This window comes from Apostichopus japonicus, chromosome 3 (assembly GCF_037975245.1).
Source record: "Apostichopus japonicus isolate 1M-3 chromosome 3, ASM3797524v1, whole genome shotgun sequence".
Taxonomy (NCBI): Eukaryota; Metazoa; Echinodermata; class Holothuroidea; order Aspidochirotida; family Stichopodidae; genus Apostichopus; species Apostichopus japonicus.
Window position 1 is genome coordinate 19,377,649 of NC_092563.1, and position 18,839 is coordinate 19,396,487.

The 18,839-nt window shown below is 37.4% G+C and overlaps 1 protein-coding gene across 1 annotated transcript; it reads left to right on the forward strand.

Moving 5' to 3' along the window:
* Nucleotides 1-1,810: 1,810 nt before the first annotated feature.
* On the forward strand, nt 1,811-17,981 carry LOC139965367 (methyltransferase-like protein 27). Its single transcript, XM_071967665.1, has 5 exons — nt 1,811-2,129; nt 4,397-4,519; nt 6,279-6,414; nt 14,253-14,345; nt 15,098-17,981. The coding sequence occupies exons 1-5, from the start codon at nt 1,992-1,994 to the stop codon at nt 15,304-15,306; spliced, it is 699 nt and encodes a 232-aa protein (XP_071823766.1). The 5' UTR covers nt 1,811-1,991; the 3' UTR covers nt 15,307-17,981.
* The last annotated feature ends 858 nt before the right edge of the window (nt 17,982-18,839 follow it).

The window sequence follows — 18,839 nt, forward strand, 5'->3', positions numbered from 1 at the left end:
ACCAATTGCGAATTGCGAATTTGCGTGTTATTGCCATTGACCAGAACGATTCTTGGACAGATAAATCTAGGGAAGGAAAAGAAAATTTCTGTGAACTAAACCTAAAGACCACGGCACCATTCGGTTTAAACATCAGAAACGATTTGCCGTCCCAGATAAACCAAAACAATTCCTTTGCAATTACGACGGAATCGGATTAAAATAATCCGACGCGGATTAAAATAATCCGAATTTCTAAAACTTCTGCTCAATTCAGCAAAAATTAGTAAGTCGCTTTGACTTTACAACCATGCCGACAATCTTCTCTATAAAATAGTTTTAATTCCTGCTACTCCTTGTCACTTTCGGTGATCATGCACTGAAGAAGAGCTAGTTTTGCTCGAAAGCTCTGCAAAAACCAAACATTGGCTCATTTACTTCCAATCACTCACCTAATTTAATTTAATTATTGTATCCCAGCCTTTCTCTAAATGCAGCATAGTTGTTTAACAGTTTTTCCGTTATTCCTATATATATATATATATATATATATATATATATATATATATATATATATATATATATAATTCGTTTTTAATCGAATATATAAGTCCTCATATATTTTATTTAATGTCTTCATACATATGATAAATGTCCTCATTAAATAGGATTATGCATACAGAAATATAAAAATGCCCTCTGATTGGATAATGTTTAATGCGGACATTATATCGATTTAATGTCGACACTGAATCGGATAAACGTCGACAATTAGTCAAATCAATGTCCACATTACCTGGCGAATTATGTCCTCTGTAGCCTTCCATAATCGTGAGTAAGAAACAACCCTGCTAAAATACAAGTGTTAGGTCAGGTCGGGTTAATCAATCCGAGGTAGTAAGTCTTTAGGCTTTAGGTGTAGAGGTAATCAATAAGCAAAATAGTGTTTGACTCACTTCTAAAACGCTAGCCCCATAGCTGCGAACTAGACCACTAGTCCGATAAAGAGTTTAATTCGTTTTTTGTGTAAACGAACCCAATTGTACCCTACTCAGATGGGGATGACCAATGTTTATATTTAGTAGTACATACCGGGCCGCTAGAAATATTCTCTACTGTGTATGGGTTGCCTGCGCATAACCATGCCGTCGTGATATCGATGTTTAATAACTGTTTTAATTGGTTGAGAAATTAATACATGAACTAAACATATATATAAATGCCTTTAAAACACATTACGTAGTCTGTTACGTACTTAGCTTAAACCGTTCCCTGTAATAAATTGTATGATGTTTTCGCTATATGTTTTCGCTGTACTCAATGTGGTACGTACTCCTTCACACGAAATATGAAATTAGTCCAAGCTTCCCATGCATCTTGAGATATCATGTTTAAAAGGTTTTCATAATTTGACCCCTGGTGTGCCCAAATGACCTTTAATCTCCTCTGAAAACAATAGGCTCCTTTTACTCAATGTGATACTCCTGCACACGAAATACGAGATTGTTCCAAGCTTCCCTTCTTGAGATATCGTGTTTACAAGCAAGGCGTCACACACCAGGGAGTTGTTCCATAACAACTCCCTGCACACACACACACCCATCCGCCTGCATGACTACATACATAGGTTTACAACTATCATCAAAAACTGACCTCTCCAAACAAAAACTAATCTTCTCTTTTGTTTTAGCGAAACCAATGTATCCCTGAATCCGTACGTGTCTTGACTTTGATAAATCGCGAAATACAACGGAAAAGAGGGCGCACTTTCAATTTACGCTAAGGATTAAAATCCGCTACAAGGCCATCAGTTCCCTGGAAGGCTAAGCTAACAGCTGTGACCGATTTTGTCGTTGTGTCTGTTCGGTGCACACAAAATAATTGCTTTGGCCAGCAAATATGAAGGGTCAAACAAGATTGAAGCAGCACCGGTGATCGCGTATTGTTCAGGTTGCACCGGAGACAGCGGTACACGTGCTAGACTTTGTGGTATTGAATACGGATAAAACATAATGGCGACGACCTGTGATAGAGAGGTTCAGAAATCGAACTATTTACACTCTGTTTCTGGACTAATCAAGCAAGACAAAGATGATCAAAGCCAGGATATAGCTCGATTATATGACGACTGGACAACATCCTATGATGAGGTAAAGTACATGCAGAGATTTGAGATTATTGTTTTCGCACTTATTTCAAAGATCTTGCACATGATATTTCAATAAGTTTGTTCTTTAAAGGTAGTCAATATAGACCCCAAATTATACAGCACGTTATAATTGCTAGAAGTTGACTGAATGTCCCAGTGAGGAAAATATCCTCGAAGGTTATCCTAGATAGTTATTCATCCGACATCGATTCGATTATTTCATCATTGTATAGATGCTACTATTAACTTTTCTTTTTCTATTTTTAAGTTTTTCTTTCTTTTTTCTTTTTGGGGAGTCTCCTACTTTGTTAAGCCTTACAGGCTTTATAGGAGACTTCCCGTCACACTGTAAATTGTGATGAAACAAATAAATATACAAATACAAGGTTAGTGTAATAAAACCAGTTTCAGAATTTTGACCAAAGCTGGTGACCATATTTGAATATCTAGCATATTTCGGGCCAATACAGCATATACCTTTATGCTACCGCATAGAGATCCTGATTGTGAACAAATGTCCAAACAACTAAAAGAGAGATCCTGTTCCTTTCGGAGTAAGGGGTTAGGGTGGGGCGGTAGGCCTGTATATCATGGCTTTCAATTTGTTAATCTCTCTTTTAGCTTAACAGAAGTTGCAACGATAACGTCGCTGAACCTCATTTGATTAGCCTGGTATTGTGGTAATCTAATTTGTTTACGTTTATCTGTATAGACAAATGCATAGTTTTCACAGACTGTTGTCTTGTTTTTGGCATAGTCTCTCGATCTTGGTTTCCACAAGGTTTCCACTTGGTTTCCACTTGGTTTCCACTCCACTAGGCGGAGTGTATAGCCTAGTGGTTAACGCCGGCGTCTCCCAGTCATGAGATCCCCGGTTCGATTCCCCGCCGACAGCAATGTTAATGTGTGTCGTCTAGCAAGGGTGTTGTTCAATAACAACCTCCCGACATGGACGTTAAATGGATGTGGGCCGAGAGATTGGCTTCGGTCAGCTTGCGAGTCTTAAAGCCTCCATGGCTTCTTTCGCGAGTTCCTGCTTGCGGGAAGATCACATATACATACATACATATACATACAATTACAATGCGAAAGACCGAAACATTAAATTAAGAGATTGTTCATGCTATACTAGTACCAGGCTCGGTGAAAACAAGATGTGATCCATACTATTATTTGACACCCCCCCCCTTCACCACCCCTTCCTTTTCTTTGTAATCCCTACCACCATATCAACTGATGGGCACTTCAAATTGGAAAATTAAGTTAACTGCAATCTCCATAGAATTTTCTGTCTTTCGAAACATTTCATGTTGATGGATACATGACTTATGTTAGACTGAATATTACTTGAATTCCCTCAAATGAAATGTTTACAATACGCTATGAATTTTGCCGTTGAATGCTATCAAAGGCTGTTCTGCCGTTTATATGAACAGTTGTCGTTGAGGTAGGCCCTACCTATAAGTGTGTAAAACAATGATATAAATATTACATTTGAAAATGCACCCTATAATACCACTGCCATATAACAGTTTACCTGTATCGGCCGGGCATATTAATAGGCTCTCGCCGTAGATCGCGGAAAATCTGAGCTGTGTAAGTAACCTTTTCCACGCTCGTTCCCTTTGTTATAGGCTTTGTAAATTGATTACGTAACACGCAGACTAATGCTCCAGACTAATAACCTTGAAAGGCTAAGAAGTTAGCAGTGGCTAAAAATGAACGACATTCTTACTCAAGGGCGAGATATTCAAATGAACATTTAAAGGCGTATAGTATTGTGTAGTAGAGTATAAGACGATACCGTCATTTTAGCCTTACATAATGAGAATTTCAGAGATTTAGCATATTTTCAAGGTAAATATAGTGAAAAACTTCAATGGCTATAGAAACGATGCTACAGTATAGCAGCCAAACAGAACTTTCTCTTGGACTATATTACTTGACTAGTTTAGCATATTAGTCATACGACTAATCTTTGCTGGTTAGTCATTTGACTAATTTTAATTAGGCGAACGAAGCACTGTGCAGGACTAATTTTAATTAGTCAATTTGACTAACTTAGATTAACGATATATCATAGATAGAAATTCTGCCCAAGGTCATCCTCTTAAAACATTATTAGAGATTTCATTCCAGTTTGCCAGTGTTTCGTGAAGTTTTTTTATCACATGCATGCATATTTCAACTACTCAAAGATAATATGATACCCGTTTATGACTTACTCGCTAACTTGTGATACAAAATATGAAATATGTAATTTTGCAGGACCTTGAAAAACTAACATACAAAGGACCAAATCAAGTGGCTTCTATCCTGGCTGAGTGCAGCGACAGTAAAGATATCAGAGTACTGGACTGTGGATCTGGGACTGGTTTAGTCGGAGAAGCGGTGAGCTATGTAGTTTCAATCATGTTTAAAACATAACGTCAGAGCAGGGCCTGTATAGCAACTCCCTGTACTGTAGTAACTCCCTATAGCAACTCCCTGTAGCAACTCCCTGGTCATGGTATCTCCATTTTGGTTTGCGATCTTGCTGGCGTGTGTGTGTGCGTGTGTGTATGTATATGTGTGGATGTGACGGCCAGGTTTAAAAGGTCTGCTGTATAGACCCCAACTATAGCTCGGAAAATGAGGGTATGAGGGTCTTTGCGTGAACGCTGTATGATTAACTACACTGTAGATATTCATTAACATATTTCCACACAGTGTTTACACAAAGAGTCTAATGGTGTTAAGAAGCTATGCAGGCAAATTGTAGAGCCTGAGGTCGATATACGACCGTGGCGGGTCGATTACGTAATCACAAAACTTTCCTAGCTACAGTGTGCTCTAATTAGAGCCAATCATGCATATCTTTCAGTACGGAATGTCATCAACCACAAGATGAGTCGATGTCATGCTTGGTAGGTTGATGCTTCATGAAACGTAGATTAGAGCCCTTTTGCTCTTGGCTCCCATATCATGCATATTCATGTTTGGGTGGGCCTTAACATAAAAGTCTTAAAATGGCAATATCTCTTCAACCCTCTGTCTGATATAGTTCATACTTGGTATGGTGATGTGACTACATAATAAGTACATGTTTATGAGATCATAATATTTAAACACATTAATATCCATGCATGTATCTGTTTCTATACTATGTCACATCTCAATATGTCAATATACATTAATATATTGACATATTGAGATATGAGATCTTAATATCGTAATAATATCTGAATATCTGAATGTCACCAATATATTGAAATATGACGATACGATATCTTAATATCCTAATATCTGCATATTAAAATATTGTAATATTTAGATACGATATCTTAATATCCTAATATCTGTAGTACATCAATATATTGAAATAATGAGATATAATATCTGAATATCTGAATCCCTTTAGATATTGGAATATTTAGATATGAGATCTCAATATCTGTACATTAATGTATTGAAATAATGAGATACACGATCTGAATATCCCAATATCATGTACATTAAGATATTGACATATTGAGATATGAGATCTTAATATTAATATATCCCAATATCTAAAAATGTTGGTGTTTTTGGTTACGATGCCGAATGTATATGTACAGCTTGTATGTTATCTTTGCAATCGTGATGGCGTGTATATGTACAGTATATGCAAGCCATATAATACCCGATCATACATGTCTATACCGTGCATTGATTGAATGGTCACTCGATTATAGAAAGTCAAACTGTGTCAAACTGTGTCTGACTTGTGCAAGTACCATTGTGGTTATCTTCTTTCAAGTAAAATTCTAAAAGCACACCCCGGGGGCTAAATTTGATTACTTCACAATATTGCTGGAAATGAAAAAAAAAAAAACCCCAAATAAATAACACCTGTTCTTTTGGCTATCATGAAAAGGTCAAACGACAGAAATAGCTGCAATAAGAATAGAATGACTTTTGCATGAATCGTTTGAAGGAATGAAAAAAAAAAAAAATAGTAATGAAAGCGTCTTGAGGTCATGAGGATCGTAATATATTCAAGGCCCATGTACTTGAAACTTGAGTCGGAGTCTAAGTGATGGCGGCATAGCATGGTCATTTGTCAAATTTGCGACGAGATCTGCATCCACATGGATTCCCTACTTATTCAGTTATGTTTTCCACGTTGTAGTTGAAAGATGCTGGCTTCACAAATCTGTATGCGGTGGATATATCGCAGAAGAGTCTAGACATTGCTGAGAAGAAAGGGATATACCAAAAACTTGTTTGTGATCAAGTTGGAAAGGAGCGCATGCCGTTCATTGACAGTAAGGAAGAAACATTTCATTCGTTCACCGTCTTGTTCGATAGAATGTATTTATGATAAGCTTTTGTTTTCTACTAATTAATAGTCAACTCTGATCATAATCAGATGTATTCTTAACATTATAATCATATAATCATAATGTATTCTTAACATTATAATCATAATGTATTCTTAACGTCATAACGCATACCAAATTTAAATCCTATATCATGGGAGACTATAATATCGATCTAACCAACAAACACAAATCCGCTAGTTTCTTAAACACTATTTACGCATATGGATTCACACCAACAATTAGCAAGCCCACCCGTATTAGTAGTACTTCGGCCACCTTAATTGATAATATCATCACCAATGTTACCTCTACCATTACTGTACATCAGGAATTCTGACTACTGATCTTAGTGATCATTTACCCATTTTTATCAAAGTTCCCGCAAGAAAATATATACCAAAGAGCCCTATTCACGCTAGAAATTGTACTACCAATAATATAAGACGATTTGTATCAAGCATCAAAGAAAACGAATGGGACGATGTCCTCGATAAACATGACGTCAATGTTGCGTATGATACATTTTACAATATTGTAGATTCAACTTATAATGATTGCTTTCCATACCGTAAAATAACTAAGAGAGGTAAAAAGAAACATCCTTGGATCACAAAGGGTATACTAACCTCTATTCAAAGGAAAAATAAATTGTTCAAACGTTACATTAAAAATTCGACAGAAAGTAATATAAAGACCTAATTCTTATAATACCTATCGTAATAAGCTTAATCATGTTATTAGATTCTCTAAAAGATTATATTTTAATAACAAGTTTTATGATGCTAGAAATAATTCGAAGAATACCTGGAATATCATTAATGAAATTCTTCATAATGACCGCAAAAAATCAACTTATCCTGCTTCTTTCAAAAATGGCGATCAAGAGATTACTGTACCAATGACATCGATATTGCAAACGACTTCAATAACTTCTTTATCAATCTTGGTCCTTCATTGGCAGACAAGATTACGAGCAAAGGGACGCATAATGAGTTTATGCATAAAACTAGTAACAACAATTCGATTTTTACATTTCCTGTATGTGAGGAGGAACTCCTTAACGTTGCGACTGCTTGTCTAAAACCTAATAAAGCAGCAGGATATGATGATTTTAAGCCAGGTATCATTAAACACATTATTCCTTTAATTACTAAGCCTTTGACTCATATTTGTAACTTATCTTTTAATACTGGAACCTTTCCAGATTCGTTGAAAATTGCAAAGGTTATTCCGATTTTTAAAAAGGGCGACGCGGATTTATACGAAAACTATAGACCCATTTCATTGCTTTCATGTTTCTCGAAAATCATTGAAAGACTTATGTTTAATCGAATTTTTAATTTTCTTAACAAATATGACATTCTATGCAACCAACAATATGGCTTTCGACCATATCATTCTACTGAACTTGCACTGGCAGATGCCGTTGACACATTGTACAGCAGTCTTGATAATAAGGGGGTTAATCAACGGTCTAGCGTGCGTTACTCACAGGATTAATGCACGATCGGGGGATAATGCAAGCGATGCACGAGGGCGGAGCCCGAGTGCATCCAGCGATAGCATTAACACCCGGAGTGCATTAATCATGTGAGTAACGCACGCTAGACCGTTGATTAACCCCGTTCATTCATACACTACCATTTGTGTGGGGGGAAAATCATAAAACAGAACAGTTTTGGTTACATATAACCAAAGATTTATTAAAGTGATGCCTCGTAATTTTACCGTGCGTTACTCACAGGATTAACCACGGTCAGCTGACCTGAATGGACCAATAGGATTTAGGAATCTTTACTAAGTATGAATGAATAATAGATCTTGCTTGGGTGTGTTCCTAGATCTTTCCAAAGCGTTCGACACTATTGATCATACCATTCTACTTAGTAAATTACAACATTATGGCATCAGAGGAACGACGCTGAACTGGATCGATATAGTTATATATCTAATCGGCATCAATATATCTCTTACAAAAACACTTATTCTCATCTTGCAGAAATTCAATGTGGTGTTCCACAAGGCTCAATTCTAGGATCTTTACTGTTTATTATATATGTCAATGACATCTGCCACGTTTCAGAAATCGCAAACATTACGTTATTTGCCGACGACACAAATATTTTTTCGAATCAAATGAAAATGAAAATTAATTTCATATTAAAGTGTCTTCTGAATTAAATAAATTTAATGACTGGTTTGCCTCTAATAAGCTATCGCTTAACATTGGCAAAACGAATTATATTGTTTTTAATACATCCCGAAATTTCAGCTGGGATAAAGATATTTTTATGGGAGGTAAAACTCTCAAACAAGTATTTTCTAATAAATTTTTAGGTGTACATATTGATCATAAACTTTCATGGAGTGATCATATTTCCATAGTGTGCAGGAAAGTTGCAAAGAATATAGGAATTTTATCAAAATTGAAACACTACCTGCCACAACACATATTAAAGACCCTTTATCAAACTTTAGTGGTCCCACATTTTTAGCTCATACCAGCATGCTGGTGTGAGCTATTGTTACAGTGCAGCGTCTATCACTCTATCACTCTATCCGTCAACAATTGGTAAAACCGCTTCCACTCGCACAGTGTTTGATGGAATTTCATGAAACTTGGACACAAGGACCATTGGGTATAGGGTCATCAGAGATGGTCCGAAATTTGGGGTCAAAGGTCACCTGTGGGCCGTAATGGGCCATTTTGTGGAAATACGCAAAATGCTTCTTCTCCTACAGATTCCATGGTACAATGTTGAGGGTTTGTCACGATAGTACTATGGAAGTTTTACCTTCAGGGTGTTCATGAATTTGAGATCAAAGATCAACTATGGGTCTTTTGTGGCCCGGGCCGCGGCCCTATATTTTCAAATTGCTCCTGTTCGTACAGTGTATGGCCAGTTAAAATGAAACTTGGTCACAATGTTCCTCGGGATGAGAGTTATGAGGGGTGTTCGGAAAATTGAGGTCAAATGTCATTTAGGGGGTCATCAGGGGTCATTCTTTGTAATATTTTCAAATATCTCAATCTCCTCAAGATTTTGATGGATCATATTCAAAGTTGAACTGATGATTGTTGGATTGTGTATGAATTAGGTGATGCCTAATAATTTTTGGTCAAAAGTTAATTAATTACAATTAATCCCCATTGTTTAAAAAAATCTGAGCCTTCACCTTTTGCCAAAGCTCCTTTAATTTGTCTCCCATTCTCTGCAGTGTTTGTTAACATTTGTGGTTAAGCTCTGCAGAGGCTGTTAGTGGAATTAAAGCAGGACTGGGAGTTGTTATTAACTGTTGAACTGTAAGCGTGAGAGCCCTATAGCCAATCAGCACTTGCCGATTCTTAGAAGTCTTTGAGCCTGAGGTATGTAGGCAGCCAGCCAAAATTTTGGCAAGGAGTGCTTCAGGTCTGCTCTGGTAGAGGGGAGAAAGTTTAATAGGGTAGGTTAGTGGTATTGTTTGAGAGAGTGGGTAAAATAGGATTTAAAGGGGGAAAATAGAAATTATAGCCAGTGGTGTGGCCAGGGTTCTGCTAACGGAGGGAGGGGGGGGGGTTATCCCTCATGGGCCCAAAATTGGTGGAATCTGAAAAATGGCCTGAAATATGGTGGGCCATAAAGTTTTGTGGGCCCTACATTTTTAAGCTCGAAAAGGTATGAGCTTCTGCACCATTGGTGCTCTAGTTCTTATTGCTCGATAATTTGGTCTGGCACACGTGATACTAATCTTAAGCCACTTATTTTATTACAAAAGAAAGCTGTCCGTCACATATCGCATGCTGCACCACGTGATCACACCGGCCTTCTATTCAAGGATCTGAATGTATTGAAAATTAATGACATAATACGTGTAAATCTTGCCACCTTCACTTATAAGGCGTGGAATGGAATCTTACCTAATGCATTTCATAATTATTTAATCAGTAATTCGGATATACATCACCACAACACAAAACACGCAAATCATGCGCATTATCACAACACGAATACCTCAACAGGAATGTTAAGCCTCAGAAATCGAGCAATAAAAACCTGGAATTCTATTACTGACATTATTAAAAATAAATTATCCTGTAGAACATTTAGAAAATGTTATATTAAAGAAATAATTGCATCGTATTAATTAAAATATCATATAATTGATTTATTGTCGAAACGTTTAATTTGGCTTTTAATTTTTTCTTCTCTTTTCTTTCTTCAGGGAGTCTTCTACATTGTTAAGCTATAGAAGACTTCCTTTCACATTGTATATTTGCACGTGAAAAAACAAAATAAATCAAATCAAATCAAATCAAATAATTAACAGACCTCTACTTTGATATATTCTGCCGAGTATGTTTTTTTGTAAATTGCTACTCTTTGAAAGGATCATTATAGTGCTCTGTTGTTCATAGGAAGTTAACAAGAACATGTTTCGGTTGAAATAGAATTTATAAAAAAAAAAATCGATTCACATTAAATTTAGGCAGGCTGAGAGGAACTGACGTCATAATTCATATATCTTTAAAGGAGCATTCTAGAGATTTAAAGCTGAATATTTTGAAAACATATAAATACAATTTGAATAAACCAGAACTGCCAAAGTTATCATTTACACACTTTTAAAGGACTTGAATGTAGGTCTGGTTGGGGGGGGGGGGGGGTTAGGGTTAGGGTTAGGGTTAGTTATGGTGAAGTTTCTTACAAAGGATCTTAAATGGCTTTGAAGTCTTTTCATAGTTTCGTTATATTTCTACCGTACATTGTATTCGTACGACTGCATGTTGAAATAGCTGGCGTGTCTAACACGCTAAATGATAAGACTTCATACATTGTATATATCGTTACCTGAATCTGTATTATGACGTATTTTTTCGTAAATTTCTAACTGCTTTTAAGAAGTTAACATTCATGCATGTGATAACTGGTCTTATACCAGGCTAAGCACCATAACCATACAGCTACTGCATGGGCATTATTCATTTGTCTACTATACGGCTACCACGTGTAATTGCATTTGGGATTTCCTCAGGAAGCAGTTAGTGACCAAAGGTTTGACGGGCAGTAAGCCGTAGAAGCTTCTGACAGTGAAGCTTGGCTGAATATGATATTGTTTATCCAGGATAATATACAAGCACCAAGTTTATTCACTGTGAGGATAATATTCACTGAACTTTTGAAAAAGGTCAAACAGAGACAAACCAGAGTGTAAGCATTGCAGTGACGTTTCCGTTGTCAGTTTTATGGAAATTGCAGGCTTGTTTGATTCATTGGTAGAAAGCAGAGGAATGTATGCGATAGTGATGGCGTATGGTGTGCGTGTGCGTGTATGTGCGGGCGTGTGTAGGTGTATGAGTGACGACGGAGGTTTCCAAAACTGCAACTAAAACAAAGTACATTTTGGATGAACACCATGCATACTCGAAAGTGGATGGACTTTTCTTCAGCACAAGAACCCTACTCATTTTTGTGAATTTCAATGGTGGAGTTCAAAGTCTGAAAAACTTTGTCAAGACTACAATACCATAAGTAAGCTTGAACAAAGTTCATATAATAAAAATATAATCAACATAGCTGGAAAAGTAGACATTAGCGACAGGATCAACGAAACGGCGCCCAAAACAAGCATTCGTCTCACTTAAAGACCACAAATAAAATTTCCAACACAACTCCAAATGCAGAGTCATTAACTCAACGAAACCAGTGATAGGACGCGTGAGCAAGATAATGCTCGACCGTATAAATGGCAATATAAGATCGATAACCGGTGTTAACCAGTAGAGAAGTACCACTGCTGTGCTGGAATGGTTCAGCAACCCCCAGGAGAAGAAAAACCTTACCCTTCTGGTCTTCGACATCGTGGATTTCTATCCTGCATATAACCAAGAACCTCTTAACCAAGTGATTAGCATGTTTCAAACAGCATACCACCATCCGTATAGTGCCGAACACTATTATGCATGCCATGCGATCACTCCTTTATGACCACAAAGGCATCGCTTGGGAGAAGGGAGACACGGCAAACCAATTTGATAACTCGACGGGTGCATGCCTTTGACGGAGCCGAGGTTTGTGAGTTAGTTGGGCTGTTCAAACTATATGAACTTGAGAAACAGCTCGTCAACAGTGTAGGGTTTTGCAAGGACAATGGCCTAGCAGTCATGAGGTCATACATGACGTCATACATGACGTCATACATGAGGTCATACATGAGGTCATACTCAGGCAGTGCAGGGTTTTACAAGTACAATGGTCTCGCGGTCATGAGGTCATACTCAGGCAGCAAAGCTGACCGAATAAGGAAAGACCTCAAAGATCTTCCAAGCGTGAGGGCAGTCAACGTCCTTGACATAACTTTGAATATGGACACAGGCTCATACCAGCCCTATAGAAAAGCAAACGATCCATGAACCGGCCTACATAAACCGACTCTCTGACTATTCAAACACAGTCATAAGGAACATACCACAAGCAACTGCCAGAAGGATCTCCGAATTATCATTTGACCAAAGAAAGCCGCACCCATCTATGCTGAACTCAAATACCGCCCATAACATAGAATACAGCGGCATACGGAACAGAGAAAAGGAAGAGGTTGTACAGTTTGGGGCACATTTCATAGAGCTCATCAACAAACACTTTCCGCTGGGCAGCAAACTTTATATAGTCAAGATAAGCTACAGCTGTATGACGAACATGCAGCAAATCATCAAGTCCCACAAATCAGAACTCATGAATATAAATAATAATAATCACACAAAACCATTAAGACATGAACGTTACAGAAATGAAACTGAACTCTTTTTTAAGTACATTTGGGAATGAAAGCGAGAAATATGGATTGCTGAATCAGGTGGGACATCATAAAAGCAATGAAGTGCATATAGGCACCAATCGGGACTCTGTAACCTCGTTTGCATGGAGCAAAAACTACAGATAATCCGTTTAAGCGATACCATAATGATTAAACGAAGTGAACTCATACCCACTTGTCACTACGGCAGCATGCACAACCGAAAACCTTCCAACCGTACGAGAAGCATGTAAATATATCATTTTAGCATTACTTTGCCTCAATTTTGTTCAGTTCTCAGTTCATATCTCGTGAAAGATTATTTCCATTCCCATCAAGATCTCCCTTACATTCTTAAATTGAGCACCATCTTTCAGTTTTGGACAAAACATATAAACTAATATGTGGCATATTTGTCCTATTCTGGTTTTTCATTGATTTTACCCTATCAACTTTCAAAAGAACTTTTTGCACGATTTCAAACAATACCTAGACCTGAATCTCTGATACTTTTGAACATGTAAATTCGTAATTCAGTCGTTCCTGATCCTTCTTTCTCCCTCAGCATGTAGCGATAAACTTTTGATAATGGTGTTATATACATACCCAATACTTTGTTTTAAGCTGGGATAAGCCTACTCATTTCAAGTGTGTGGGATTTGTATGGATAATCTTACGGTGGTCCTAAAGGGACATACGTGTTGTAGACTAACTGTGTACTGTACCATTACAACACGACAAAATACGACATTTGTCGTATTTAACTCCACAAAAGCTTACAAATCTGTCTAGATTGTCGCGTAATAAAAAACATTAAGTCTACAGTATATAACTCACCTGTCCCTTCGGAACCACCGTAAAATATACTACGTTAAGTATATTAAAAGAAGAAGAATCCATAAATGTGTCCCAAGTGTCAATGGTGTTGTCTGTGGTGAAACTTTTCTCCCAAGTTAAACATCATTCTTGTTCATATTTTATATTAATTTATACATTTATTCCTTCAGATGAGTTTGACGCACTGGTTTGCATTGGATGCCTTGGACCGGCTCACATCAGCCCCGTTGCGTTTCGAGAATGGGTCAGGATCGTGAAGCCTGGTGAGAACATCACATTGGTTGTTAGCGTATTGAAATAAATCCTCCGGTCAGGGTGGGATCACACAAACCACGTGTCCTCTGCCTCATCATTTTGATTCCCATCACCCCCACCCCACCCCACCCCCACGATTACCCACATGGAATACTCTGGTTATCTTGTTTTATTAGTTCAATTTTCAGAAGAGCTCCACATGTGTAGAATAGACAGCTTACCTTGATCGTATAGTTTTCAATATTACGCATGAAGGAAACACTAAAATGCGAAGTCTTCTTATGTAATAGTGTTAATTCATAATTATCCAAGTTGGACCTACATGTAGCTAACATATCAAATCTGACCAAACTGATGTATTCATATTCATATGGAAACATTCTGCGCCGACATTGGTGTGTATTAATCTTATATCATTCAAAGTTAAGAACAGAACAATGAAAATAATTATATAGCGGCAGGGTTGAGTCTGGAGGAGAGACCGTCACATGATGGACATCTCAATTAATTAATTTTTCATCGCTCCAGAGCTTTGCTCCATTTCAGTGTGGTTTACTAACGAAACCGAGGGCGAATAGCATACAGCTACATGACACGCGATGACTTTACTGGGTAATACCACCATCACCCCTGCCCTGAAAATAAACACTGTACTACAGTTATTACTGGATCCAACGAACTTTATCGTCTGCATCATGGAAGAATTAAGAGAGACGACATATCAACTTTTCCTTTTTTTGTGTTGGTTTTTTGTTTTTAGGTGGTGTTACCGTCTTTTCCGTCCGTCATTGCTACCTCCAGGTTACCCAAGGGGAAGAAGAGTTACATTCAGAGAGGTTCGCCGAAAATTTCAATGAGATCTTGGAAGAATTAAGAAGCACCAAGAAAATGGAAATATTGACCAAGGAAAATGTACCTAATTTTATGGGAAACTCTCATGCATTTGTTTACGCTATGAAAGTGTTATAGGATGCACGATGTTTTCATGAGTAACTATACTAAACTGTAAGCTCCTTGATATGTAATTCTGTTTTTGCGCTATACCTTGTACGTGTTCCTCCATTTCTCCAAGAAATGAATATGCATTTAAACTACTAACATACAATGTTATTAACTAGCCTTTTGCTTTCCAATAATTTCATCATTCCAATAAACCGTCTAGGGTTGGTGATATTTTGTTTTACGTCCCGTGATTTTTAGCTCATACCAGCATGCTGGTGTGAGCTATTGTTACAGTGCAGCGTCTATCACTCTATCACTCTATCATTCTATCCGTCAACAATTGGTAAAACCGCTCCCACTCGCACAGTGTTTGATGGAATTTCATGAAACTTGGACACAAGGACCGTTGGGTATAGGGCCATCAGAGATGGTCCGAAATTTGGGGTCAAAGGTCACCTGTGGGCCGTAATGGGCCATTTTGTGGAAATACGCAAAATGCTTCTTCTCCTACAGATTCCATGGTACAATGTTGAGGGTTTGTCACGATAGTACTATGGAAGTTTTACCTTCAGGGTGTTCATGAATTTGAGATCAAAGATCAACTAGGGGTCTTTTGTGGCCCGGGCCGCGGCCCTATATTTTCAAATTGCTCCTGTTCGTACAGTGTATGGCCAGTTATAATGAAACTTGGTCACAATGTTCCTCGGGATGAGAGTTACGAGGGGTGTTCGGAAAATTGAGGTCAAATGTCATTTAGGGGGTCATCGGGGGTCATTCTTTGTAATATTTTCAAATATCTCAATCTCCTCAAGATTTTGATGGATCATATTCAAAGTTGAACTGATGATTGTTGGATTGTGTATGAATAAGGTGATGCCTAATAATTTTTGGTCAAAAGTTAATTAATTACAATTAATCCCCATTGTTTAAAAAAATCTGAGCCTTCACCTTTTGCCAAAGCTCCTTTAATTTGTCGCTCAGTCTCTGCAGTGTTTGTTAACATTTGTGGTGAAGCTCTGCAGAGGCTGTTAGTGGAATTAAAGCAGGACTGGGAGTTGTTATTAACTGTTGAACTGTAAGCATGAGAGCCCTATAGCCAATCAGCACTTGCCGATTCTTAGAAGTCTTTGAGCCTGAGGTATGTAGGCAGCCAGCCAAAATTTTGGCAAGGAGTGCTTCAGGTCTGCTCTGGTAGAGGGGAGAAAGTTTAATAGGGTAGGTCAGTGGTATTGTTTGAGAGAGTGGGTAAAATAGGATTTAAAGGGGGAAAATAGGAATTATAGCCAGTGGTGTGGCCAGGGTTCTGCTAACGGAGGGGGGGGGGGGGGGTTATCCCTCATGGGCCCAAAATTGGTGGAATCTGAAAAATGGCCTGAAATTTGGTGGGCCATAAAGTTTTGTGGGCCCTACATTTTTAAGCTCGAAAAGGTATGAGCTTCTGCACCATTGGCGCTCTAGTTTTTTACCCCAGACTCATCCCTGGTGTATCATTGGCATTTGATAGGCCAACCCCTTTACGCTAAAGCCCTCTTAATGAACCTTCCAGAATCCTTATTAGTCATACAATTCTTATTAGTCATCCTTTCTTTACAAAAACACACTTCTTCTCAAAATTTCTTCCAATACTACAAATGGTAAAATGGTAATGACTTATACACCACCCCACGGATTGTCCGTTGTCACCCATGTGTTACTTCTGTTCATTTCGTGATCTTTGTGTGCACATGCTTTTAACTGTTTTCAATTTGTTGGATTTAGCAGTTTCTTTTTGCATGCTTTAATCTTAAACCAGTATAGTCTTGTTATCCAAACATTTGAAGATAAAGTGATATATTGATCTTTGTTTACAGTGATATATACCATATCTGCTATTGCTATTCATGATAGCTATGCTTGCTTATCGCAATTGTTTGTCGTCCGAAGTTGATTGTTTCTATTATTCTTTTGTTATTTTCTTTAAGGAAATTTACCCTTTATTCCGAATTGTCCCAACGGTGAATACATATGTATCCAAACACAACCTGTTATTATTCACTTTCTTTCTGGTGTCCTTGTGTCAGTTGGGACGCTAATTTATTATTAGAAAGTTAAATGTTTACTGTCCTCAGTCAAGTCTTTAGAGTATAAGGATTTTCAAAGATTACAAACTTAGATTTGTCACGGTTTATTTCATTATTCTTTTTGAATAGAACTGACGCACAAAGAAATGTCCTCCACGAATTGATTGCACTGGGTAGATATAAGTTTAGGCTATTGTGAGAGAGGTCATTTACATGAATACTGCTTAAAAGGGGACTTTGTAACACGACCCTGGAGCAGTACCAGGCTTGAGTGCAAAGGAATTGTCCATCGAAAGTTCATCGAAGCTGCTTTTCATTGACAGGCATTGGGGTTGGAGGAAAGATAAAAGTCTGAATTGGAAGATTATAGCTTATAGTAGCTTTTAACGGAGATTATTGAGCCAATATTTGTCGGAAGCCTTTTCAAATTCGGGTAACCATGTTTTCTGACATTTTACATTAATCCTGTTATAAAAAGTTCTGAAATGTATCCCCATTGTCATTGATTGAACCGTCCCATAGTTTTTTTTCTTCTAACTGCTACGATTTTTTGTTTTATTTTTTGTATCATTTCAACTTTTTGTTTCTTTGTAACAAAAATTCACAGATTGAAATGAAGAATAAAGAATAATGGTAGAAGAACCTTTCGATTCAAATCAGTGATTTTTTTCTCAAATATATTTACTGATTTAAGTCAGTAAACATATTTCAAATAAACCAACCCTATATTGGTATAAAATATAAAATTCCATCACAAAATGGAAACTACTTAGGATACCATCTTACGAATAATTGGTTTAAATTCTTCGACCAGTAGAGGTTACCAGAGGTATATGAGCACGGGATTTCAAAGGTGGGGGAGGATGGGAGAATGATTTCTGACTGACCCATTTTTGGTAGGGGTATGAACCTTGCGTCCTTATCGCAGAGTTATGGTGTAATTGTTCCCTGACTGAATGGAAACTGGAGGTTCCTTCATATGGAACGCGAAAAGGGAACATTTTTTTTATGTTGTTTAAACTAAATTTGTTGTTGCCTTAACTAAAGTTGTTGCTGCTTTTGTTTTACCACGTTGCTGTTCTTCGTTGATGTCTAAGCTTACGTTGATGACTAATTGCACGTTGATATCTAAAGCTCACGTATATTTCTAAACGCACGTTGATGTCTACACTTTCATTGCTTAGTTGCTATCTAAAGTTCCGTTGTTGTAACAAAACACATTGTCAACGAATATCATCCTTTCTTTATAAAAAAAACAAACACTTCTTCTCAAAATTTCTATCAATACTACAGATGATTGTTTGAAACGAAATAAAATCATAACAATCAACCGCAAATTGCTTCCGTGCAGAGCCACCAACATATCTATTACAGAGATTCTCATGCTAAATACAGCCAATGATGTTTTTCCAAATTTCCCGTGATTTGATTGGCTAATAGTCCCTATTCATTGTCTGCTAATGTGCTCACTGAACACAAAGTATGATGATTTAACTATGG